The 27,930-nt window shown below is 37.1% G+C and overlaps 1 protein-coding gene and 1 non-coding gene across 9 annotated transcripts in view; one reads left to right on the top strand and one right to left on the bottom strand.

Annotated features, from left to right (window-relative positions):
- TXNDC16 (thioredoxin domain containing 16) overlaps positions 1-27,930 on the top strand; it is an 87,886-nt gene that overhangs the window by 19,064 nt on the left and 40,892 nt on the right. For all 8 annotated transcript variants that reach the window (XM_061158072.1, XM_061158073.1, XM_061158070.1 and 5 more), the window contains 5 exons: positions 10,334-10,455; positions 16,393-16,483; positions 20,802-20,952; positions 25,545-25,711; positions 26,094-26,154. In XM_061158072.1, the coding sequence (XP_061014055.1) occupies positions 10,334-10,455; positions 16,393-16,483; positions 20,802-20,952; positions 25,545-25,711; positions 26,094-26,154 (592 nt within the window). The remainder of the gene's footprint in view (positions 1-10,333; positions 10,456-16,392; positions 16,484-20,801; positions 20,953-25,544; positions 25,712-26,093; positions 26,155-27,930) is intronic.
- LOC133067517 (U6 spliceosomal RNA) lies at positions 10,904-11,008 on the bottom strand. The gene has a single exon (XR_009695306.1). It is a non-coding gene; the product is annotated as a U6 spliceosomal RNA (small nuclear RNA).

Genomic DNA, 27,930 nt, shown 5'->3' with positions numbered 1-27,930 from the left:
CTGTTACCATATTACATTGGTGTGGTACCTTTGTTACAGTTGATGAATTGATATTGACACATTATTATTAACCAAAGTGCATACTTTTTGTCAGGATTCACTCTTTGTTATATAGTTCTATGAGTTTTGACAAATGTGTACTGACATGTATCCATGGTTATTTATCAAACAGTAAGTTTCACAGCCCTAAAAATCCCCTGTACTCCACTTAGTTATCCTTCTCTGCCACTCCCCAGCCTCTGATCTTTTTACTGTATAGTTTTGCCTTTTTGAGGGTCATATAGATGGAACTGTACCCCAGAAAAAGGGCTCAGAGTTTCACAGAAAGCCAAGCTCTGACAGTGACTGCAGCGAAGTAAGGATTTATTGCAGGCCACTGAGCAAGTGAGTGGGAGACAAACCTCAGGTCCACTCCAATTGGGTCTCTGAGTTAGGAGCTGGGGGAGAAGAACAGAGAAGCTGGGGTTATTCATTGTCTAGTGACGTTTCTGTGACATTTCTTAGTTGTAGTTTCAGAAGTCAGGATACCTACAGTTTACTAACATTTGGTTGGGTGGACCGTGACCCCAGGGTGGGGAGGTCTGATAGCTCATCCTGCCCTGGAGCAAAAACCCGAGTCTGTATATACCTTAATGATAAGTTATCCATGACAGCAATTTTAGTATGTTAACAATGTTGTAGACAACTGCAGCTTTAGTCACCTGACTCTGGTGATTACTGTTCAGTTAGCACAGGGTTGAGGTCAGAGGGGACAAGAAAGGGAATACAGTTTTGGTTATAGAAGTTAATCATAAAGTTGTCCGGGGGACTTGATTTTAGAGGGAGCTCAGTTCAGAACCATACAGCATGTGCCCTTTTCAGATTGGCTGCTGCATACAATTAGCAGTGTGTTTTAAGATTCCTGCATGTCTTTTCATGGCTTGGTAGCTCATTTCTTTTTTTATTGCTGAGTAATATTCCATTGTACAGATATATCACTGTTTATCTCTTCACCTGTTGAAGGACATCTTGCTTGCTTCCAAGTTTTGGCAGTTATCATTAAAATTGCTATAAAGCTCGTGTGTAGGTTTTCTCTATTGATGTGGTTTGTCAACTCATTTGGGTAAAATCTTTGGGGTGTGATTTCTCGATCATGTTTTAAGATTGATTCGGTTTGTAAAAAACTGCCAAACCGTCGCCAAACTGTATCATTTTGCATTACCACCTACCTTGAATGAGTTCCTGTTGGTACACATCCCCACCAACATTTGGTATTGCTAATTTTCTTCTTGCTTTTTTTTCTTTCTTTTTTAACTTTAGCTATTCTATTAGGTGTGTAGTGGTATCTGATTTTAATTTACAACTTCCTAAGGACATATGATATTGAGTGTCTTTTAATATGCTTATTTGACATCTGTATATTTTCTTTGGTGGGGTATCTGCTCAAATCTTTTGCCCATATTGTAAATGTTTTTTTTTCCTCATTGTTGAGTTTAAGAGTTCTTTTATATATTTTGGATACAAGTCCTTTATCAGATATATATATGTTTTGCACATATTTTCTCCCAGTCTGTGGCCTGTTCTTCATTCTCTTAACAATGTCTTTTGTCGAGCAGAACTTTTTAATAATAAGGAAATCCAACACTACAATTTTTTTTTCATGGACCGTGCTTTAGGTTGTATCTAAAAATTCATTGCCAAATCCAGGGTCACCAAGATTTTCTTCAATGTCTTACATTTAGGTCTCTGCTCCATTTTGAGTTATTTTTTGTGAAAGGTGGATAGTCAGTGTCTAGGTGCACTTATTGGCATGTGGATGTCCAGTTGCTTTAGCACCCTTTTTTGAAAAGTCTAGCCTTTTTCCACTAAATTGCTTTTGATCCTTTGTCAAAGATCATATTCTATTTATGTGGGTGTATTTCTTCTCAATGTCTTAATGGTTCATTTTTACATTTAAGTCTTTGCTTTGTTTGGAATTTAAGTAGGTAAATGGTGTGAGCAATGAATTTAGCTATATAGTAATCAGGTGGTTAAATAGTTATCCCAACATAACTGAGATTAATCTCCGTTTTCAAGATGCCGTTTTTTATACTAAACACTCATATATATTTGGGCCTACTTTGGACTTTCTGTTTCATTAATCTTTTTTTCTTTTTTCTTTTTTTACTGTTACCTTAATTACCGAGGCTTTATAATATACTGTCTGAAAGATCCTGGACATGACTGAGTGACTAAGCACAGCACATCTGAAAGATCCAGGTCCCTTCATATTTCTTTTTCTAGAATCACATTTTTATTCTGTTTACATGTGACATTTAAAATTGGGTTGTCCAGTTTCTTCTTCCCCCTCACTAAATCCTACTGGCATTAAATTTATAAGTTATTTTAGGGATACTTGGCATCTTTGAATGAATCTTCCCATCCCAGAACCAGATGTCTTTCCATTTATTCAAGTTTTGTATCCTCTAGTAGTGTTTTAATTTTTTCTTTGTATATGCTTGGACAGTAAAATTTATTACTAGGTATTTTATGTCTTCTATTCTTATTGTAAATGGGTTCTTTTCTTCCATTATCCTCTAATACATACATACTGATAAATTTGTATGTGATTAGTAATTAGTAATTAGTAGTTATTTATACTTGAAACAGAAAAGATTAAGGTTTTAGACAATTTCTTAGTCTCAGAAAATAGAGGAAGAATTGAGTTAGTAAAATCTTAGAATAACAAGTGTAAACTAGGGTAATCCTACACTAAATAGTTATAGAACTGCATATTTTTGAACCATAATGGCCAATTAAATTATGGGTTTTTTTTGTAGGACATTTAAAATATTCCTAAAACGTCAGTTATTAAAAGTATGTTGACCTAATGGTCTATTAAGATTTTTCACACATTGATTTTTCAGGATATATTAATGAAATAAACCAAGTGTTTAGAGCATGGTAGAGTTCTGTGTGTATAAGAAAGGAAGTGTTAGAGTCTAAAACTCTGAAGGGCCTTTGATGTTACCCTCCTTACATATATACATGTAGAAATGCCAAGTCTTAGAATTGGCAATCACACACAGCAATGAGAGCAGTCAGAGTGACGTGACAGTACTGGATTGCTTTATCCAGTTCTCCACAGAGCTGCAAGGTGAAAGCGGTATTCTTAACATCTGTATTTACAGCAAGGTTTGGAGAAGAGCTTAAATTATGAATCTCTGAGTTTATATAGGAGCTGGCATATCTACTTTTTCCTTCTAGAGATAGAGCGCTTATCTTTTTCTCTGGAATTTAAGTAAATTGCTTGGGGTGGGAGATAAAGGTTTCTTTCCCTAAATATAAGAGTGTAACTCCAGGGAAGATAAGAAAGATTTTATTACCTTTGAATGGAAGCAGATGGCTCCAGAGAAAAGAAGACAAGATTAAGAGGAGACATTTTCCATCTTAGTGTCCTGTCAGTTTTCATCTTCAGGAGAGCTGGGCTGTACAGGAACACTGAGAAATCTAGGAGAAGTAGTCTTCTAACAGAGGCATATATAATATATATTTATGGCATGGATGCATTTCAGTTCAGTTCAGTCGCTCAGTCATGTCTGACTTTTTGAGACTCCATGGACTGTAGCATGCCAGGCTTCCTTGTCCATCACCCACTCCCGGAACTTGCTCAAACTCATGTCCATTGAGTTGGTGATACCATCCAGCCATCTCATCCTCTGTCATCCCCTTCTCCTCCTGCCTTCAGTCTTTCCCAGCAGTAGGGTCTTTTCCACTGAGTCAGTTCTTCGCATCAGTTGGCCAAAGTATTGGAGTTTCAGCTTCAGCATCCAATGAATATTCAGGACTGATTTCCTTTAGGATTGACTGATTGGATCTCCTTGTAGTCCAAGGGACTTTCAAGAGTCTTCAACACCACAGTTCATAAGCATCAATTCTTTGGAACGCAGCTTTCTTTATAGTCCAGCTCTCACATCCATACATGACTACTGGAAAAACCATAGCTTTGACTAGATGGACCTGTGTCAGCAAGGTAATGTCTCTGCTTTTTAATATGTTATCTAGGTTGGTTATAGCTTTTCTTCCAAGGAGCAAGCATCTTTTGATTTCATGGCTACAGTCACCATCTGCAGTGATTTTGGAGCCCAAGAAAATAAAGTCTCTCACTGTTTCCGCTGTTTCCCCATCTATTTGCCATGAAGTGGTAGGACCGGATGCCATGCTCTTCATTTTTTGAATGTTGAGGTTTAAGCCAGCTTTTTCACTCTCCTCTTTCACTTTGATCAAGAGGCTCTTCAGTTCTTGTATGCGTTTAGTGTAAATATTTCAAAGTTTCACAAGAAACTGATGATTGGTTTATGGAAATGGAATGGGAAAGCTAGGATGGGAAGAAAGAATTGGCGGTAGACTTTTCACTCTTCAACTTTTCAGATACTTTTTGAGTCCTACAAAAGTGTTAAAATGTGCAAAATAAATAAAATTTAAAATAGAAATAAGATTATAAATTTAGAGTCTAAAAATTCTTAGCTCTATTTTCTAAAATATACATAGCCAAAAAGTTTGGTAACTGTAAGGAAAATTTCACTTCCCAGCTTTAAGATGGCATTAAGAAAGGTAATATTTAGAAAAAGATAATAGTTAGTGTTACTTCACTAAGTAACAGTTAATCTTTATTTGTTGATTGAGAAAACCTTATGTAACACTCCTGAGGCAAGTCAGATAGAGATATAGAGACTGAGGCACTGTAATCTCAAAGGTGGGCTTCTCTGGTGGCTCAGAAGGTAAAGAGTCTAAATGCTAATAAGGCCATTTCCCCCACTAGTTGTTGTTGACGTCTAGAAATCATCACATGATCCAAAAAGGAAAGATTGTCTAGTGCTGTAAAGAAACACTTAAATCTCATTAACTCCTTATTAAGATGTGCTGATTGATATACTTGTGGCAATATTTAGTCAAATGGAAGGTTTCTTTCCTCTTAAGGTTAATATACTACTGACAATAATATGAACTACAAATATTATGGGAATTATTTTCAACTATCATAAATTCTGCCAACATTTTATTTTTAACACATTACTGCAGAGCCTGGGTCGTGAAACTTTAGGTGATGTTGCTGTAGAGCCTCTGGGAAGGATCCTACTGGAGGTATCTTCCTCTAAAACTCCTGAACTGTGCCCAGGCTGGTCCCTTCCTGATAGGTTTTGAGCTGTTGTTAAATCCTTTATGTCTATCAGATTTGTTCCTACCCAGTGTTGTCACCTGGGTTCCTGTTTGATAGTGACATACTGGGAGAAATTGTAATAAAATAATTGCTTGTCTTAGATTTGAATTCCTCACAGCTCTTTGTTAATTTGGTAGTAACTAATATTGTAAACACACATCCACCTCTATCACCACAAGCATCCTGTTTTGGTAGTAATGGTTGTATGCCCAGAGTGTGCCCTCTTATACACAGTCCTTCTACCAGAGCATGGCATCGTGCATGACATGTATTATGTGCTCAGAAAATATCGGATTGGTGGAAGAATGAATTGGGAAGCTTCACTTTTTGGTTGTTAAAAATTGGAGGAGCAGAAATCTTATGTTATAAGCCTGTAAGATTATTTCTAGTGATAAGAATTTTTTAAGTGGTAAGATAGTTGGAGAATGTATAACATATGACAAAAAGACCAAGACTGATGCTTTGCAGAAAGATCCTACTGGAAGTATCTTCCTCTAAAACTCCTGAACCAGGCTGGTCCCTTCCTGATGTTTTTGAACTTTATTACTTGTTTTCTCAATTCACGTTTCACTGGCTTCAGTTTGTTTTTTTAATTGTATTGTTTAGAAAATGCTTTATGAAGTATTTGGGATATTTCATTTTATACATGGATCTGCCTTGTGTAATATACAGTCATCCCTCAGTATTTGAGGGGGACTGGTTTCAGCACCCCCTTGTCCCCTCCCTTTCTGACCCCCTCTCCCTCATACCAGCATCCTCGGATACTCAAGTCCCTTACATGTTAGCATATAACCTGTGCACACCTTCCTGTAAACTTTAAATCATCTCTTAGGTTACTTAGCCCAGTACAGTGTGAATGCTGTGTAAGTAGGTGTCATTACATGGCAAATTCAAGTTTTGCTTTTTAGAACTTTCTGGAATTATGTTTTTGGAATACTTTCCATTCACAATTGGCTTAATCTGTGAATGCAGAACCCACTGGCCAATTGTAATTAATTTAGATACAGTAACTTATCTGTCTCTTTTCCCGTGCTGTTGCCCTCTTTTCCCTCCTCCCTCTTTTTCTTCATTTTGCCCTACGGGTTTTGGTAAGGCAAAATAGAAGGTAACAGTTCCTTTTTATTGGATTTTTTAGAATTTGAATAGTGACAGAACATAATAAAAAGTGGGTTTTTTTCTGAAAAAAGGCTGAGCAACCTGCTGCTCTAAAGGCAGGGTAGAGTAGACTCCTGAATTCCCCCTTTTTTCTGACACCCACTGAATTCTTGACCATATATTTTATGTGCCTAGTGGTTGTGTTAGGAGAGTCTCAGGAAGAGTATGCCAAGGGAAAGGAAGGTCTTTCTGGGGCAGGAAGAGCCCCCAGGTCAGAGCAGGCTCATGGTGTTTTATCGCGTCTTTGGAGCAGGAAAATCTTAAGACAGATTTTTCCTTTAACCCATTTCTCCTCCTTGGAACTGGAGTAAAGGAGCACTGGCTTGTGGAATGGATCCTAGAGATCCCTAGGTGTCCCTATATTCTGGAAGTTAACATTTAAAAATATATTAAAGTTAGGAAGCCTTTGGGAATAATCCCAGAGATCATGAGATTATGAATGTCATTAGTTTTGGTTATTATTACCTCGTGGATCACTCGCTTGCTCAGTCACTCATTCGTGTCTGACTCTTTGTGACCCGGTGGACTGCAGCACGCCAGGCTTTCCTGTCCATCACCAACTCCCAGAGCTTACTCAAACTCATGTCCATAGAGTTGGTGATGCCATCCAACCATCTCATCCTCTGTGCTCCCCTTCTCCTCCTTCTACCTCGTGGATAATGACTTTTTAATAATAATAAGCTTTGGGACTTCAGACAAGATAACCTCTTTAAGCCCCATGACCTTTTCTGTAAAATGGAGTTAATGATAGTACTGATCTCAGATGGTTGTCATGAAAATTAAGCAAGACTAAGAGCATGCCTGGGTGTTCTTAGTTATAAACCCCTAAATCTGGGTCTGACTGGCTTAAGCAGAAAAGAATTTGGAGAGGATAGAGGGAATCTCAGTCTCGCTAGAAGGGCTGGAGAACTGGACTCAGGTTTATGTGGCTCTGAATCAGTCATAGTCATGACACAGAGCTAGTCTCAGGAGGACTGCTGCATCTCTGCTGTCATCAGATGCCACAGCTTGCACGGCGGCTGTCATTCGCAGTGTTGTCATTCCTGCCTTTGAAGCTGACTCTTGCTGCTACTGCTTCTGGAAATAATTCTGCACTGTCCCTGATTCTTTACATCACTGGCTCCCAGTTTAGGATGTCAGACAAGTGATTTTGGGCCATATAGCCTAGCAGCAGGGAACCTGGAAAGGCAGATTTACAAAATGATCAGCTTGTATGAGGGGACTTGGGCTTTGCTCACCATGAAGACTTAGAAAACTGGGAATTTCCAAAGCAAGAGAGTCAGTCAGTCCCAAACCGATAAATTGTCACTGCTTATAATATACTTAGTACTATGCCTGACAAGTGGGAAGTGTCCCCCCAAACACTGGCTTTTATTAATTTATACTTGCCTGTCTTTGAGGGAAAAGTTAGATTTCTACTCCTAGATTTGATTTTTGAAGCAAAAAAAAAAAAAAAAAAAAAAAAAAATTGCTACTAGAGCAGTAAAGGTAAATGGATGGATGTAATTCCCAAGCAGAGAATTTACATGGCAGTCCGATTACGTTCACTAGATGGTGCCTCCCAGTGATTTTGAAGTAACTTGAGGGTAATTCTGGTCTTGCTAGCCAAAATGTACAAGCAGCCAGTAACCCAGATTGCCACTGAGACTTTCTTGCTATTTATTAATTGCCTCTCTTTTTACCTGGTTTACCATTTATGAGGGGTCAGTAATAACATAGTTTAGAAAGTTACAGGCAAAGTGTCAGAAAACCTGGGTTTGAAAATTTCTACCAGTGACTACCTTGGAGCATGTTACTTAACCCCTGAGATTCTTTCCTCTGTGTGTCTGTATATGTGTTCTTGTGTGTGTGTGTGTGTGTGTGTGTGTGTGTGTGTGTAACAAGAAATTTCCCAAGAATATCATTGAGGATTTAAATGTGCTAAGTCGCTTCAGTCATGTCCGACTCTTTGTGACCCTGTGGACCATAGCCCGCCAGGTTCCGCTGTCCATGGGATTCTCCAAGCAAGAATATTGGAGTGAGTTGTTGTACCCTCCTCCAGGGGATCTTCCCCACCCAGGGATCGAACCTGCTTTTCTTACATCTTCTGTGTGGGCAGGTGGGTTCTTTACCACTAGTGCCAGCTGAAGATTTAAATGAAAATGTGAAAATATCTAGGAAATAGTGAGTACTGCTCAGTAAATATTTCTTTTAAAAATAAAACAAGAGCCCTGGGAATTACAGAAGTTCAAGTTTCACATTTTTTTTAAAAGTGGAAGAAATCTGTAATATGTAGGTAAATATTTAAGCAGTGTAACTTAGGACAGCCATTTCAGGGTGCCCCTGAAGTTATGATATTTTTATAATAATATTGAGATGTTTGCCTTTTTCACTTTCATTTTTTCATGAATGCACTTTCTAAAGACTACCTGATGTGTGCGTGGTGTCATAACAGAGTGAACAAAGAAGCAAATATGAGAATCTACCTGTCTTCTATTTAGTTCAGTGTTATAGAGATTTACAGAAGTGTAAAGTAATGCCACTCTTTTTATTAGACTTTTCTTTCATTTTGAAAATTTTAGTTATTTTTAATAAAAAGTGTTAATGTGCAATGGTGTTTATTTTTATTTTTTAAAGAATTAACATTTTAAATTGATGTTTTAATTTATATTTTGGCAACTATTGATAGATGAAACCTACATAAACAAAAACCCATTGAAGAGCTCAGTAATTTTTAAGGGTATAAAGAGATTCTGAGACCAGAAAATTTGAGAATTGCTATTTTAATGGAAAGTACTATGTTTTCAATAAGAGGAAACTATGACTGACTAATTTATTGGAATGAACCTTGGGCTTCCTTGGTAGCTCAGACAGTAGAGAATCCACCTGCAATGAGGTTCAATCCCTCATCTGGAAGCTCCCCTGAAGAAGGGAGTGGCTACTCACTCCAATATTCTTGCCTGGAGAGTTCCAGGGACACAGGAACGTGGCAGGCTGTAGTCCATGGGGTCACAAAGAGTTGGACATGACTGAGGGACTAACATATTTGCTTATTTATGTATATGGACTTGGAACAATTCTCAAAATTCATAAAGTCTAGCTTAACAAAAATACACATACAGACGGAGACATGCATGTGGAGATTAAGTGGAATTTGTTGTTACTTACAGAGAATTTATATAGAAGTAGAAATTTTTAAAAGGAGATTCTTTTCAATGAACTAATGTGATCAGTTATTCTGATCTATACATTAAATGTACCAGGTTCTATTCTAAGTTATTATGGATGTACTGACAAAATAGACAAAGTCCCTGCCTCAAGAAGGTAACGGTTTAATGAGAGAGGCAGGGATAAACAAGTAAAAAATATATATGAATAATTATAAATTGTGATAAGAACTACATAGGAGCACATATTATGAAATTCAAGAGGAAAATGATGCAGACCTACTTATACAAGAGAGGCTTCTCTAAGTCAATGATTTTTATGCTGAGACAGTATGTATGAGAAGGATCAGAGGGAATAGCTTTCTGCAAAGAGAACGGTGTATGTAAAGACCCTGAGGTGTTGCCTAAAGTAGGGTAGACATGAGGAATGGCAGAACAAAATGATGCTGGAGAAGTAGGCAAGATCTAGGCCATGCAGGGCCTTATAGGCAAAGGAAAGAAGGCTTTAGTTTAGACATGTGAAGGGCTCAAATGTGTCTATGGCTGAGGGGTTTGTAAGGGATTATTTGGCCAGAAGAGAATGTTAGTAAATATAGTTTATATTGAGGTAGTTGTGATAGAGGATAAGCAGTTATTTCTCATAACTGTCCCTGGTCGATGTTCTCAGTGACAGAATAATGATTTAGAGAGTGATTTTAATTCAGTATTGAAATTCTTAGGTTCTTACTACTGAGAGTTTGTTCAGAAGATTAAATTTCTCTTTTGATTAGGTTCTTTAACTTACTCAAAATATGTATTAAATAACTAAGTGCCTGCCAGGTTTTTCTGCCAGTTATATCTCTGTTTGTTTCAGTGCTCTTCTTTTTAATGAAGTAAAATATATTACCACCCTGGGAGACCTTCAGAACATAGAAAATGCTCTAAAAGGAAAAGGAAACATTGCCTTCGCGTATGTCAGAGCCATTGGAACACCAGGTATTTATCAGCTTTGTCTTTAGTCTCTGCTGTGCCTCTGTTTATGTGTGTCTGTGTTGAAGGACCTAATGTATTTTAACTACCATCGTAATATTTTAAAATAAATTTAAAGGCTCTTTTACCATTACATTTTCTTTCTTCAAGTAGGCAGCGTAGTACAGTGATTGAATAAGAACTCTGGAGCCAGACACCTAGGTTAGACTCCCCATCCCACCAACTACTTACAGTGTGACCTCGGCGTGCTCAATCGTGTCCAACTCTTTGCAACCCCTTGGACTGTAGCCCACCAGGCTCCTCTGTCCATGGGATTCTCCAGGCAAGAATACTGGAGTGGGTTGCCATTTCCTCCTCCAGGGAATCTTCCTGACCCAGGGATCGAACCCACGTCTTCCGTGTCTCTTGCATTGGCAGGCGGGTTCCTTACCATTAGCGCCACCTGGGAAGCCCAGAAAATACAGAACACTTCACGAATTTGTGTGTCGTCCTTGTGCAGGGACCATGCTAATCTTCTCTATCATTCTAATTTTAGTATCTGAGCTGCTGAAGCAAGCCTATGACCTTGGGCAATTGACTTATTTAACCTGTCTCCTGGTCACTAAGATGGTGAAAATAATTGTGCCTACCTCTTAGTGTTATTGTGAGAACCAAGTGAATTTGAAAAAATAAAAAGGTTCCTGGCATATAGTAGGTGCTCTGTGTCTGCTATTACTATTTTTTATTTCCTAACAGTCCTCATGGTACCTGATTTAGTATTGAGTAGTTTATAGTATTTGGTAAATGTTGTTGGCTGACTTGACTTCCTTTTTTATTTTGGTTTTTGCTGTTTATGACATATTTTTCTTGACTTTTAAAAAATTTTGACAACATCACCTTAGCCTTCATAGGTAATTTTGTCATAAAGAAAATTATAAATGTTTTATGAACAAATAATAATTATGCTTTCATGATTTTTATTTGTTAATGGTATAACTTGGACATGTTAATATAAAATGTTGTTAAAAACATTTAAAATTGTATATGCTGTATGAAATAAAATAATTTATTGGAAAATTCTGTTTTTACAGACATAAAACTTGATGGCTACATGGTTTAAACTTAATGTACATGTAAAATAATACCCCACAATCAACCTATTTGTTTACTTTTCAGGGCCCCTCAGGTTATTGTATTTTGTCTATAGTCTGTAATTAAAGTCAGTAGGAGGGTTGAACTATACAAGGACTTACACTGCCATAGTGGAGCCAGAAATCCCTGATTTATATTTTGTCAGGATCAGTCTGACTTCTGGGTTTGGAATAGAGTAGAAGTAGCAATAGTAAAATAAGGGAGAAAATCAGGAAGTTATCACAATAATGCAGGCAGGAGATGGTGGTGGGTGGCTTGGACCAGGGTATCAGCAGCAATGGCAGTGAAAATACATTTGAATTTTAGCCATAGTTTGGATTGTAAGAGGTACTGAATTTTCTGACATATTGGATATAGATTGAGAGAGATAGCAGAGACAAGGATGGCTCTAGGATTTTGGCCTGAGTTCCCTCCCTGAATGGTGAAATTGCTAATAACTAAGGTGGGGCAGACTGGAAATAGTTTGGAGAAGAAAGCTCTAGAATCGACTTTTGGACACCATAGTTGTGAAATACCCATTAGACAGCCAAGTAGCGATATCATCAAGGCAGTTGTAGTTGGATATTACTAGTCTGCATTTGATGGTGGAATACAGACTAGGGATAAACATTTATGACATAAAGTTATGAGACCAGAGGACACCACGAAGGGAGTGAGGCTAGATGGAAAAGAGAAGCCTAAACTCATTAGATACTTCATCATTCATGGGTCAGTAGAGGAGGTGGAAGGAATGACCTGTGTATCACAAAGTGAAGAGAGGGTTTTAGTGAAGAGAGAGTAGCAATTGTATCAAAGGATGCTGAAAGATTGGTTAGGATAAGAACCACCAGTTGGCCATTATGCTTAGCAATATGAAGTTACCCATGCCCTTGATACACATGATTTTTGTAGAGTGGTAGGGATCAATGCCTGCCTAGGGTATAAGAGAATAGGCAGAGAGCAACTGGAGACTGTGACTATAGAGTCTCATATAAGATTTTGCTATTAAGGGAAGGAGGATATGAGGCAGTGGCTGGAGGAGTGTGTGGGGTCGAGTGAAGAATTTTTTAAGAAGCGTATTTGTGTGTTGACATGAAAGATCTTGTAGAAAAAGGAAAATACATTATGGAGAAAAAGGAAGGGAAAATTACTGGAACAACATCTTTGAGTAGACTAGGGTAGATGGACTCTAGTGAATGGGGGAAGGGGTGGCTCTTTGCTGGGAGCGTGGAAAATTCACCTATGGTATTAGGAGAGAAGACAGAGGATATTGGCATCAATTTAGTTAAGGGGGCAGATACATACGGTGCTGGGAACTTTTTTGGTTTTACTTAATTGATTCATTTTCTTAATGAAATAGAAATAAAGTGATGAGATAGTGTGAGGAAAGAAGGGATGAACTAGTTGTTTTAGAAGGCCTGAAAATAAAGAATGGCTGTTATGCAGCAGTAATAGTTGATGTCAGTAATCTACAGTGAGACCATAGGCATGGTTATGCTAGCAGGTTCTTGTTTTCTTCCCCCAGTCATATTCACTTTTATGGGTGTAAGTGCAAAACAGGCAGATTGTTTGATTTAACTTGGATTGTGTTTTAGCTAGATAGGCGGGTGAGTGACTATAAAGACTGGCCATGGAATTTAAGCTGGACTAGGAGGGAAGAGAGGACCTGAGGTGGGTGAAGGACAGTGAAAATGGTAAGACTGTAAATTCGGGAAGGTTAAAGTTGTGTACTAGACAAGTGACCCAGAGATGGAAGGGTGTGTGCGTGTGTGTGTGTGTGTGTGTGTGTGTGTTTGGGGGGGAGTGCTACACATTGAAAATTGGGAGGATTTGCAGATTGGTGATTACAAGCCTGAAGTGGGACAGTGGCCATGAGTGGTTAAGGTAGGGCTGAAGCAAAATCACTGGAGTTTCCAAAGGCTGAAAGGCTAGGATTTTGCAAGGATCATGTATGGGGATAGGAAAATCAGAGAGCGTGACAGTGTGACAGAAGCTAAATTTTTTATGAGATGAGGGGGATTAACCCTGGCTGGGGTAGTAGATGACTCCAGCAAGGCAGAGTAGTGAGTGGAATAATCTGATGAAATGTGATTCAAGTGATAGAAGTTTAGGTCAGGGAGGGGAAAATTACCTGGAAATGGCAGTGAGAAAAAAAGGGAAAATAAGATATGGAAAGGAAGAAGTTGTCAAAGGAATGCTTTAAGAAAATTTCCCAGAACTGAGGGATTTGAGCCTCCAAATTGCAAGGGTTCACTGAATCCCAGCAGTGTTTAAATGTAGAGCCACGCCAGCGGGTCTCATTTTGAATTTTCAGAATATTGGGAACAAACACTATTCTAAAATTTTCCAGAAAGAAAAAAGTATGTGGTTTAAGGATCAAGAATCAGGATGACTTTGGATTTGGGAGCCAATGAAAGTGGAGGAATGCTTTCAAAATTCTTAGGGGGAATGACTTGAACCTAGAATTCTATATGCAGACAACTATAGTTAGTTATGAAAGTAGAATAAAGCCACTTTGAGAAGGTTAAGGTTGCAAAAAATGTTTATTCCATATATCCTCTCCCAGAAAGGAGCTAGAGAATGGGAGCAAGGGAACAAATTAGTCCCGAAGAGGGTAATAAGCCAAGGCCCCAATAAAGAGTGAGAATCAGAGAATCCCCAGGACAATAATGAAAGTGAGTTCCTAGGATGAAAGTTGGGGCAGGTTGAGTAGCAAGAGTCCATGTTCGAGCAAATCAGAAGACTCTGCATAAATGTCTACAAAGAGAGGGAATAGATAGTAAAACAGGATACATTTGAAGTATTGTGGGCCTAAAACAGTTGCAGAAGAATTTAGGGATAAATTAGCAAGGAATGTAAACAAAAATTTTAAAAAAGATAGTTATAACTGTAGTGAAAAAATTCTCAAAAGGAAATTGTATTTACTGAGTCCCAACAATATGAAACCATGAACTTCCAGATGTTCAAGCTGGATTTAGAAAAGGCAGAGGAACCAGAGATCAAGTTGCCAACATCCATTGGATCATTGAAAAAGCAAGAGAATACCAGAAAAACATCTACTTCTGCTTTATTTATTATGCCAAAGCCTTTGACTGTGTAGATCACAACAAACTGGAAAATTCTTCGAGAGATGGGAATACCAGACCACCTTACCTGCCTCCTGAGAAATCTGTATACAGGTCAAGAAGCAACAGTTAGAACTGGACATGGAACAACAGAATGGTTCCAAATTGGGAAAGGAGTACGTCAAGGTCATTTATTGTCACCCTGCTTATTTAACTTATATGTAAAATGCAAAATGCCAGGCTGGATGAACCCCAAGCTGGAATTAAGATTACCGGGAGAAATATCAATAACCTTAGATAACACAGATGGCACCACCCTTATGGCAGAAAGCGAAGAAGAACTAAAGAGCCTCTTGATGAAAGTGAAAGAGGAGAGTGAAAAAGCTGGCTTAAAACTCAACATTTGAAAAATGAAGATCATGGCATCTGGTCCCACCACTTAATGGCAGTTGGTGGGGAAACAGTGGAAACAGTGAAAGACTTTATTTTTGGGGGCTCCAAAATCACTGCAGATGGTGACTGCAGCCATGAAATTCAAAGATGCTTGCTCCTTGGAAGAAAAGCTATGACCAACCTAGATGGCATATTAGAAAGCAAAGACATTACCTCGCTGACAAAGGTCCATCTAGTCAAAGCTATAATTTTTCCAGTAGTCATGTATGGATGTGAGTTGGACTATAAAGAAAGCTGAGTGCCAAAGAATTGAAATTTTTGAACTGTGGTGTTGGAGAAGACTGTTGAGAGTCCCCTGGACTGCAAGGAGATCCAATCAATCAATCCTAAAGGAAATCAGTCCTGAATATTCATTGGAAGGACTGATGCTGAAGCTGAAACTCCAATACTTTGGCCACCTGATGTGAAGAACTAACTCATTACAAAAGACCCTGATGCTGGGAAAGATTGAAGGTGGGAGAAGGGGACAACAGAGGATGAGATGGTTTGATGGCATCACCAACTTGATGGACAGGAGTTTGAGCAAGCTCCAGGGGTTGGTGATGGACAGGGAAGCCTGGTGTAATGCAGTCCATGGAGTCACAAAGAGTCGGACATGACTGAACAACTGAACTGAACTGAACAATATGAAAACTGACTATTGATCTAATAAAAACTAGGACTATATTGGGCAAATTGAGGGGATAGAATTGTGTACATTTTTGGAATGAGGTTTCAGGAAAGAGAGCTATTTATCATCTTTCATAGTGGGAAGTCAATAGACAATACTAACGCACACAAATAATCAGGAAATAAGAATTTAAGAGTGTCATTTAGGGATTTGGAGGTAAATACCTAAAGAAAGAGAAAGTTGAAAGTAGTTGTCCCTTAGAAATTGGAAATGGGGTCAAGGGTAGAGGAACTGTTCATTTTAAAAATATACCTTATAGAATTGTCTCTTTTTTGATAAGAATAAGTTTGATTAAAAAAATAAGCCATAAATAGCATACAGACATATTCATGCATAAAATATAACATACAAAAGTGGTGTGGCAAATTAATACTGTCTTCCCTACTACTGGGGAAAAACTATCACAGATTTGTCATATAGCTTCAAGTATAACTCATTTTTAACTCCCTCTTAGTTCTGCTCTTACCTTGACTTGACTGGAACAGACTTTTTATAACTTCTTTAACTGCCTGCATGTTCCCAACTGAGATCCCTACAAAGGATTTTTCTTTAAACATAGTAGAGCATAAAAGGGTGTAGGAAAGTATTCAAATAGAATCACACAAACTAACCTCTCCTCCCTCTCACCTCCCCTCTCTTTTTCAGAGCACAGAGCCGTCATGGAAGCCGCTTTTGTGTATGGGACCACACACCAATTTGTCTTAACCACGGAAATTGCCCTTTTGGAGAGTATTGGGTATGTATAAGAAACATAAGTAAACTATTTTAAGTGTCACTTATCTCACATTACTTTTCCAGCATTTCTGTCATACTCTCACAGCATGGACTGATCTGAAAGGAATCATCAGCAGGTGTGAATATATAAATGAAACCTGACATCCTCTTCATTACTATCATGTGAAAGTGAAAGTTTCTCAATTGCGTCCAACACTTTGCGACCCCATGGACTATACAGTCCATGGACTTCTCCAGGCCAGAATACTGAAGTGGGCAGCCTTTCCCTTCTCCAGGGGATCTTCCCAACCCAGGGATTAAACCCAGGTCTCCCGCATTGCAGGCGGTTTCTTTACCAGCTGAGTCACAAGGCTGTACTAAAATGAGCTTAAAGATACAGAAGTGATGTTAAGCTAAGGTGAACCAAGGCAATATGGGTAAGCCACAGATGTGATCCCTTGAGTGGTCATGTGTATTTTAGAAATATATCTACCCCAGTAATCAGATAGGGGATCAGATAACAGCTTTTATGACTAAGCTCTAGAGATTCTTTGAGAGTTGCATCAGTTACTATACCAGAAAAATCTTAAATATATTTGAGTACAATTTTGAACAGATGTTTTCTAAATGTTTAATTTTATTGTCTAGTTTCTAGCTTACAGTTGTAGGTAGAGACCTTCTTTGGACTCTTTTTGGCTGGGCAACCTAGGGGTAAAGTTTTTCTTCTGTTTAGTACATAGGGACACAAGAGGCAGAGGAACACCAGTGCGTTTGAAAGACTTTTAAGTTTGACTTCAAAATATTTTTCAGGAAAATTAATACAAAGCAAGGCAAAAGGGTGATTGTGTGACCCTTTTAAAACCATGCAAGAGATTTTAATGAGTCCTCTTGCTCACCTCTCAGAAAATAGTGACTATTTGTTAAACTGCACACAAATCCCAGATGTTTTACAGTTTGGTAAATTTGGTTGTTAGTGCCTAGAAAGCTGATAAAGTGAAATGGTTTTTTTTTGGGGGGGGGGGTTGTTGTTGGGAGTGCATAGGCAAAGAATGAAGTACTTGCAAAGAAAATTTATTGCTCTGTACAACATCAATCAACATTCCTTTTTCCCTCTTCTTCTTATTGAACTGCCATTCTGCTAGTTCCCTCATTAATGAGTTAAAGAAAACTTTGATGCATGTTTACTATTTGTATAAGAATTAATATTCTTGACAATTTGAGAATCATGCTGATAGTATCATAAAGCTCTATGATATGTAGTCACTGCATCTCAAGATATAATGAGCAATAGTTTAGACAGCTACTTTGCTCCTGCCCATGTAGACTGCCAAATTCCCATCTTGGGATGGGGGAACCCAGCTTTCTCAGTCCCGTGGTGATTCTGGGGTAGCCCCACAGTTTCTCTGAGGATTGTTTGTACTTTCTCTCCTGTTATCATCATCTTTATTTTTCTGCGAATGAACAATTGCTAATAACAGTGACATGCTTCAAATATGGAGGGTTGGTTATTTACTCTCAAGGTATGGGTCCTCTCATTTGTCTTACAAATCCTGTTCAGCAAGATCAGACTATACAGTGATCAATGATTAAACATGTTAATGTTCTGGAAAGATTTTTGCTTGTCTCCATTTTTAAAATGAGAATTAAAAACAGTTATTCTGTTTTTCATAAATTTGTTAGTTTATGACACATTGGAGAGGTTTATTCATGGCTAACAAAGTGGTGAGGAATCATACCTGGCCCCGATATGGTAGGGAAGGACTGTGGATTCAGAATATGTAGTCAGTGGCTCAGATGGTAAAGAATTGCCTGCAATGCGGGGGACCTTTGTTCAGTTCCTGGGTTGGGAAGATCCCCTGGAGGAGAGCATGGCAACCCACTCCAGTATTCTTGCCTGAAGAATCCTCATGAACAGAGGAGCTTGGTAGGCTTACAGTCCATGGGTTCACAAAGAGTCGGACACTGCTGAGCAACTAAGCACATGACATCACTTCTAGATGAAGTAGTTAACAATGACTTTGAATTGTCACCTAATGGAGGAGAAGTGTTAGTTGCTAAGTCATTTCCGAATCTTTGTGGCCCTATGGACTGTAGCCTGCCAGCTCCTCTGCCCATGGATTTTCCCAGGCAAGAATACTGGAGTAGGTTACCATTCCTTTCTCTAGGGATCTTCCCAACCCAGTGACCGAACCTAGGTCTCCTGCATTGCAGGCAGATTCTTCACCATCTGAGCCACCAGGGAAGCCCCACCATTTAATGGAGGAGAGATGAATGTGTTTTTCCTTCCATCTGTTCTTTTTATTTTTTCTTTCCTTTGTTCATTCTTTCATTCAACAATTATCTATTGAATGCCGTCTGTGTTCTAGGTACTGTTCTTCTTGCAGGGTGATAACTTTGGATAATCTTGTATAATTAATAGTTATGTTGGACCTGAGTATGTTTGAAATGGTTAAGAAGGGTATATGTGCTCTGTAATGACCTGCATGGGAAAAGAAGAGGATATATGTTTATGTATCACTGATTCACTTTGCCGTACACCTGAAACTAACACAACATTGTAAACCATCAAAACTCCAATAACAATTTTCTTTAAATGGTAAGAAAAGAAAAGGGTATATATGATGGGTAGTAAAAGAGGTAGCATGCTGTAGAGACACAAGTACTTTCTGCTACCTCCCCATATTCCCTTCTTAAAGTATCTTTGTATAGGCCAAGAAGGGTGTTACCCCTACTTCATACTTATCACAGTCTGTTAAGTCAGAGGTGGCCACCTGACCTCGAGTCAACCAATCCATGGGCTTACCTGAGCAAATGAGATGTCTTCTTCCAGGAACTTGGAATTGAACATGGGAGAAACTGGATTATACAGCACTTTAACTGTCTTGCTTACTGAATGTTTTGCCCATCTAGAAGTAAAGCAGAAAGAGAGGGGAGCTAAAAAGTGTTAATGGCAAAATGAAGGACCCTGAACTCTTGCTGTTCAGATCTGTACATTTGTTCTCTGATCCAGTTACTTGGATTTTCCTTGTATTCTGTGAGATACCCTTCTAAACTAATAAGCTCCCCCTACCCCCACTTTTTTGGTTTCTGTTATCTACAACCAAATGATCTCTGATTAGATAACTTTCTGACATAATTTTATTATTTCATAAATTATGGTTTGTGGTCCAACCTCAGCTGGGTTATCTTGCTCTTAACACTTTCCATTCAGTAATATGTGACTGTTTATGGTTTCCCTAAAAAAAGTTATGTACTTTGACTGGGGCATTGGCTATATTGTTTCTATTGTCTGAAAGACTCCTTAGTCTTATCTTCTTGGCGAAGTCATTCTCTTACTGTTTTTAATCTCTATGGTGATCTTCCTTTCTGTTGCCTTCTCTTCCCTGATTTGAGCAGAATGAAATGTTTCTTTGTTTCTTGTAGCACCCTGTATATTATAGTACTTATGAACCACATTTTTTTTAAACTAAATATATGTCCTTTAGCCCATGCCCCTCAAGGATTTGAAATATCTTATTCATCTTAGTCTTTTACATTTAGCACAGAGCCTAACATAGTAGGCAGTAAGTAATATTGAGTGATCATTTCTTTAATCATTGAATCTACTAGATATTACTTTGTAATGAAATTTGAAGTCAGTGAATCTTGGAGCTCAGTTGAAGCATGTGTCAATAATTAAAATAACATTGTAAAAATAAAAATTTGCAGTATTTTGCCAGACTGTACTAATGCCATATGGAGATTTATAGAATGTTATTTTAATTTTGGCAAACCTTACTTACTATAAGTTTATCTTTGAATTTTCATATTGAAGGGAATGCCAAAACAAATTATAAGCCACATTTGCTGGGTTTTCTAATATTTCAGATACAAACTCACTAACTCTCACAAAGTGTCACATGGTTTCTATCTTAAGGCATGTTTTGGCTGAAGTTTATTCAAAACAGATTTGGGTTTAAATTAAACTTAGAAGATTTGTGTTACAAAGCTTTATTTAGCATAGCTATAGAAAAGCAACTATATTTTAAGATAATCTCATTGTCCTCAAGGTGACAGTCTTTTATATAAAAATAATTGTGTAGACCTGTCTCTGACCTAATTCAGAAGTTAGCATATGAAACAGTTCAGGAAAAAAAATTGCTTATACATCTCAAAAATTCCTTTTATTCTCTTTTTTTGCTTTGGTCCACTTAATTTTGTTATACTGTTTTAGGCTTTTACCAAAATAGTAATTCAAAAGCACGAAACTTAGGACAAAGAGATTTATTATGTCTTTCTGCATAGTAGAAGAATCACACATTGAACTTCAAGTTGGTCTGTCCCTCATTTTTAATTTGCAGCCCTGAGGATATAGAGTATCCACATCTCTACTTTTTTCACTGTAAACCAGTCTTGGACTTGACCCAGCCATGTAGGAGAATACTAATGAAGCAGTCACTGACTACACTGAACATTCATCAATTTATTAAAACAATGGAAGCACCTCTGCTGGTATGTGTCTTATTTAAATATGTTAGATAATTTGTATGTAAAATTTATTGTTTTGATTTACAGATATGCATTTAACTTAGATGAGCTATATCTTTTCCCCTTGAACATATTTATTTCATTTAGGCAGATTTAGGAGTAGTACCTTATTAAAGGTAGATTAGAGGATAAACTGTGTATTCATAAAATGGTATTTTAATGCCTTGAAGTGTTGTTTTGAACAACCCAGTATAGCATTGTGTAATTATAATGGTAGTTATAATGAACTGTGGAACTATTCTGTGGTAGTTATGACATGTGACCATTCTAAGATCACAAAGATTACATCATAGGCTAAGAAAAGACCTCTTTTGATGAATGTTTTGATTCCTGTTTTAAAAGTTTATAAATATTTGCATTATAGCATTTTTGGTGTCTCACCTTCCTTAGTGTTAGCCTGGAAGAATCTTAGACTCAGTGGGTGATCAACTGACTTCTCTCTGGAACTTTAAAGGGTTGTCCTGAGCATATGTAAAACCTTCAATAGGCCTTCTCCCTCACCATGTCCTTTTTACATAAAAATTGTGCATATGTGCTATAAATAATTCAAACAGTGCAGCAAAGTATAAAGAATGAAAAATTTTAAATCCACTAATTCCCATCATTCAGAAATGAACTGTTAGATGCAACCAGTCATCTCTGCATCCATATAGATACATATAGATAGAGGGATGAATGGATTCATGGACATATATTGCATGAGCTGCTTTATAGTAAGAAGCATTATATTTAATCTTATTTGAATTTACTAGAAGAAAAAGAAACTGATATGAAACTAGAGGAATTATGGAACTTTTGAGAAATTGTTTCATTAGAGGGCTGTTTAGGAAATACTGTCTTAAGTGTTGAAATGATTATGGAAAACACCGAGAAGTGAAAATTATTATTTTAAGAAAACTGCATATTTTCATTTTAGATGATACTGATTTACTCCTTGGTGTAAAAGATGAGAATATTAACTTCATATGTTTATTTCCATCTCAGTTCCTCTTTACCCTCCAGATTGTTGTTTTGTGTTAGTTTACATTGTAAAGGTTATAATATTTATATTGTGTTCTATAATCATAATTCCCATTTTAAAAAAAAGCCCTGCTTTCATATTTAAATAGATTCAGAGCTCATCAGTCCCAGCTCTACTGGCTTCATTCCTTAGTTCTTTATTTTGGTCAGTTTTTATTTAGTTGGATTTTGACTTCAAGCAACTAAGAAAAAACAAAACAGTATATAAGTCTTTTTCCTTTCTGTTCACATGGGAGAGGGAAATATTTACCTTATGTCCTTTGGGAGAAGATCCTCTGATTTTGGTTTGATCTTCCACTTCCCTACAAAGCCCTCATAAGTTCATTGTACAGTTCTGCATCATTTCTCTCCATCCTCATTTCCTTTTCTTCCAGTGTTGATATTAAGAATTCTCAGGATTTTGTCTACTCACCAGTCAACATTATCTATAAACATTAATAAAAATGGAAGCTGTGATTCAGACTCTTTGATAAACTTCGGATGCATGATCATATGCATTGTTTCACTTCTAAACATATGAAAACAGATGCAGGTTGGAGAGTCTGTGTGTTTGTGTGTTAAGCAGATAGGGTTCCTGGACATTTAATTGTAGATACACGTAGGACAGCTGCATCTTATTATCATGATAGGCTCATTCTCGAAACCCAGCGACTTTGCTGTGAAATTAAGCCTGAGGAGAAATCATGTGAAAAGAAATTGAGACCCCTAGCCCGCAACTCTGCCCTTATACTAGTTAGCAATAGCTTGCTAACTAGCAAATGAGCTATTTTTAAAGTTGAACCTTCACCCTCCGGTCAAAATGCCCCACAATTGCAATGTGGGCCAGAGATGAGTTTGTAGACATAGGGACAACAGAAATGATTCTTTTATTTTAAGCATTAGGTTTTGGGGTGCTTTGCTACATACACAATGATAGAGGCTCAGAACACACTCTCAGTGTGTTTCTATGGCATTAGCTACTCTTGATTTTTAAATCTGAATTTTCAGGTCAGATTTTCCTTTGAAGTTCCTGTCCCATGTATTTAACTACTTATTAGATGTCTCTCTCCTAAGCTCTACATGTCTGACATTAACGTGTTGTCTTTTACCATCTGTTCTTGGTCCATTATCTTGGTTAATTTACTGTCCAGTCACTCATGGCAGAAGCCTAGAAAATCATTCTCAATTCCTGCATCTGATTTTAGATCTGAAATATCTTCTTGAATTCTTCATTCTAACAGCCAGTACTTTAATCCAGGTTCTTCCTGTCTCTTGTGTACTATTTTAGTAATAGGAATTTATCTGGTCTATATTCCTATATTTCACTCTCTTTAAGTTCATACTCCCTGTTGCTTGCATAGTAATATATTTTAAACACACATATATGATCTTGTTCTGATAATATTTGCAGTTCCTAAATGGCTTCAATTATTTACAGAATGAAGGCCTATTTTCTTTGGAGGATACACATGGTTTTTAATGATCTGGTCCTTTGCCAATTCTCCAGCCTTACTTGTCTGTTCCCATTTTTACTTTTTAATATTGAATTGCTTATGGTTCTCCAAATACTCAAAGAAGAAACCAGGCTTTTCTGTTCCTTCAGGCTGTTATACCCATTCCAATCTTGACAATTCAGTTCTGTGTGGTTGTGAGACTGAGGTTTCTACCTTCTTGCTAGCTTATGGCTGGTGTTGCTCTTAACTCCTATGGTCTGTTCTCAGATTCTGGCCATGTGGCCGTCTCAAAAAAAAATTGCAAGTTTCTCTTTCAAAGCCAGCAGACAATCTTGCTGCATTGTGCTGTGACAGTCTTACATGGTATAATCTAATCAAGGGAATGACCATGCTGTGAGTACCACCCACGCTCAAGGAATTAGGCTTATACAAAATGTGTACACCAGGAATTTTGGGAGTCATCTTAGAATTATGTCTACCATAGCTAAATACAGATTTCTCTCTGGAAACTTTAAGGATTAGAAAAATGATTCTCTATTATTAGAAAACTTGCAAGAAAGCGTCTCTCTGCGTACCTACTTTTATCCCCTATGCTGGTTTTACTCAGTGGGCTCTTTCAATCTGGCAGCTTGTGCTCCTTTAGCTGTGGGAAATTTCTGTATTTATTTCAGTGATGATTTCTTCCCTTCTGTTTTCTCCCTTCTCTCTTTCTGGGGCTCCTGTTTGAATGTTGGGTCTCTTGAACTAGTCCCTCAATTTTATTATCTTTTCTATTTTCCAGCTGTCTTTTCCCATACTTTCTGCAGATTTATTCAACTTTAGTTTTCATTTTTTGTTGATACAGTATCTTCTCATCTTTTTGAGCTTATCGGTGGTGGTTTTCTGAACCTTTCTTCTTCCTGAATAATCTGTTTCCTCCATGTTACTTGTTTTTCTCTTTGTTCTGGTCTTTCATGTTAGAGGCTTTCCTCAGATGCTTATTACTCCTTGTTCATGATTTCGAATATGAAACTAAAGAAGTTGGCTGGAAATTCTGAGACTATGGATCAGACTTGTTAACTTTGAGCTCCATAGGGTGGTTGGACCTGGGCAGGTTTTTGGTGAACCACAATGTCAGTAGCTTTAGGCTTTTACTTGTGGTTGTTCAAGATCCCCAGAGAAAGATCTTCCAGTTTTCCGCTGAAATACAGAAGTCTGGTTGCTAGCTTACCAGAAACTGAGTGGGGAGGGGCTAGAAGGAGTCTCAGCATTTGGTTGCTCAGTCCCTCTGCTTTGAGCATGGTATTCACACTCAGCTGTTCCTGCAGTCCCCCCAGATTTCTTCTGGTATGATGCAGGGGTAGTTGCCTAAGGAGTTAGGGAAGAGGATCTAGAGATCTAACTGCTTCTCCAAAGGTTTTGTCTGTTCTTTCTTACTCTAGAGCCTTCCTGCCATCATTCCCCTTCCCCTCCTTCTTTTCCTGTTCCAGAGGCTCCAGGCACTGACAGTTCCTGGGCTGTTTTAGGATTCTGCAGTTAAAGTGAAATTGTTTCTTATCCTTTCCTCTCATGGCTAGGATTTTGTTGTTCTCTAGCTTCTAAGACTTTGCTGCCTTTACTCTCTTCCTTTCTTCATGTATGTATGTTCATCTGTTTTGAAAAATCCTACTGCTGAAGTTGTCCTGGGATTTCTGGAAGGAGTGAAGTTAGATGTGTGTTCAAGCTGATGTCAGCTCAGATGTTCCTCATTGTTCTGTAATATGTCATTATATATGTTAAATTCTCATATGGAAGAATTTGTTAGGTGTTTCGTTTTCATTTCAAATCTCTATTCAGCGGCACCACAGTTTTATTCATTGCTTTTTTTGGTTTCTCTGATATCCTTATTCTTCATGGTTGTAAATATCTGTATAACTAGTTGTAAAATTTGTTAGTTTCATATGTTAGTTTAAATTATATAGGTACATGGGAGCATGAAACTTAGAAAACCATGAGACCATTTTTGTTAATTGTGGATTTATTTCACAGACTTGTTTTTTCACTTATTATTAGCAGGGTTTAAATCCAAATGTTGGAACATTATTATCACATAGTGAAGACGTTTTGTTCTTTTTCTAAATGAAGACTGAAGTTACTGGAGATCCTAGACAAGTTTCAACTGTTCATGTACAACTAGGATTACCACTGGTTTTTATTGTTGGTCAACAAGCTACTTATGAAGCTGATAGAACAACTGCAGAATGGGTTGCTTGGCGTCTTCTGGGAAAAGCTGGAGTTCTACTTTTGTTAAGGTATTTTAAGCATGGAATAGTAACTATTATCTATTTAGTAAGACACTGGTATTTTTCTTGGTCATCTGTTCACTGGTAAATAAAGTCAAATCTCTAATAGATTCTCATATAGTTAGAGCCAGTTGCTGAGTTGAAATCTTTAATTATCAGCTTGATTAATAGTTAGACCTTTAAACTTTACTAAATGAAGGTGTAGGTTAAGATAGAGTATAGAAAACCTGGTCTGTATTTACATGAAAAATTTCTCAGTCTCACTAAATTGTAATCTTTTTTCATAAACATTTTTAGTATAAAATTTTCAGTTCAGTTTTAGATTGACCTCCTGGATGACTATTATTCTTGAGATTGGCAACATATAACATTTATTTCCATTTTGATAAAGGGACTCTTTGGAAGTGGACATTCCTGAGGATACTAATGTTATCGTCAGAAGAGCAGAAGAGGTTGGTCATTTTCTATATTGGTCTACAACGTGTGCTTATTTAAAAGAGGTTAATACACATGGTCCTAAAGTAACATATGCTTATTACAAAAAAATTCTATGAATTGCCACTATTCAGAGATAACTGTTTTTAATATTTTGGTGTGTTATTTTCATTTGTTAATCTCTTTTTCCGTGTGTGTTTGTGTGTGTGTGTATTTATATAAATATATGTATATCTACATATGCATATTTTTAAAGAAATTTAGATTCATGCTGTATACATCCTACCTTTCACATACAGTTATATTTCATTACTTGGTATTGTGCTGTGATGCCTGCCTTTAAACACTTGTTTTGGGCATCACTGATTTATTTCCCTTTGCTAAATCTCTGGAAGTAAATTTTGTTAAGTGAGATGTTTCTTTTTCAGAGCTCGGGCCTTTAACCACTTTTAATTAATCTTTTTTGTGATTTAAAAATTTCATAGATTATACTTCATTTAAAATTATTATTAACTATTGGCTGTATTCCTTATGCTGTACAATATATCCTTGTGACTTTTTTATTTTATTCATGGTAGTTTGTACCTCTTAATTCCCTCCCCCATTCCCTCTTTCTACTGGTAACCATTAGTTTGTTCTCTATATCTGTGAGTCTGTTTCTGTTTTGTTATATTCATTTGTTTTATGTTTTAAATTCCACATATAAGTGATAATGTACAGCATTTGTCTTTTTCTGCCTGACTTATTTCATTGAGCATAATATCCTCCAGGTCCATCTATATTATTGGAAATGACAAAATTTCATTCTTTTTTTATGGCAGAGTGGTATTTCATTGCATATGTATGCCACATTTTCTTTACCCACTTGTCTGTTCATAGACACTTAGGTTGCTTCCATATCTTGGCTATTGTAAATAATGCTACTATGAAGACTGGAGTGCATGTATATTTTCAGATTAGTGTTTTTGTTTTACTCTTTAGATTCTACTCTTTTATTTTTATTTTTTCATATGTGAAGTTAATTGACTTTCATTTTTTTTCCCCTGAATGTGATTTTTCTTTCTTTTCTTCCATGGAAAGGCATTTTATTAATAAAATGTGTGTACATGTGTGTACACGTACAGTGTGTACATGTCAATGGGAATTTTAAAGACTTTTAAAATACACAGTCAGATTTCCCTCCAGAAATATTATTTTACCAGAAGGATTTAGAATTCCTTGTTCTTCATACATCTTTGCCAGTACTGAGTAGTAATCTTTAAAAAAAATTATTTCTATGCACAAGAAGAGTTTCCATATTAATTTGCATTTCTTTGATAACTTTGACTAGTGAGATCACCTGTATTTCCTTTGTAAATTTCTTAAATTTTTGAATTTCTTAAATTCTTAAAAATTTCCTTAAATTTTTCTTAATTAAGATCTCTTCGAAATATCTTCTAAATATTTTAAACATATGCTAAAAAATTGTTGATATGTTTACAAATGGTCAGATAGTTTAAACTTAAATTCTCTTGCATAAGTCTTTGGTATGAATACTGGATTCAGATATCAAGATTGCTGGGAGAAATACCAACAACCTCAGATATGCAGATGATACCACCCTTATAGCAGAAAGTGAAGAGGAACTAAAAAGCCTCTTGATGAAAGTGAAAGAGGAGAGTGAAAAGAGCTGGCTTAAAACCCAACATTCAAAAAACTAAGATCATGGCATCTGGTCCCATCACTTAATGGCAAGTAGAGGGGAAACAATGGAAACAGTGAGAGACTTTATTTTCTTGGACTCCAAAATCACT

The sequence above is a fragment of the Dama dama genome, chromosome 12 (assembly GCF_033118175.1).
Source record: "Dama dama isolate Ldn47 chromosome 12, ASM3311817v1, whole genome shotgun sequence".
NCBI classification, from domain to species: domain Eukaryota; kingdom Metazoa; phylum Chordata; class Mammalia; order Artiodactyla; family Cervidae; genus Dama; species Dama dama.
Note: the sequence above shows the minus strand (reverse complement) of the source record. Positions and strands in the feature narration are given on the sequence as shown.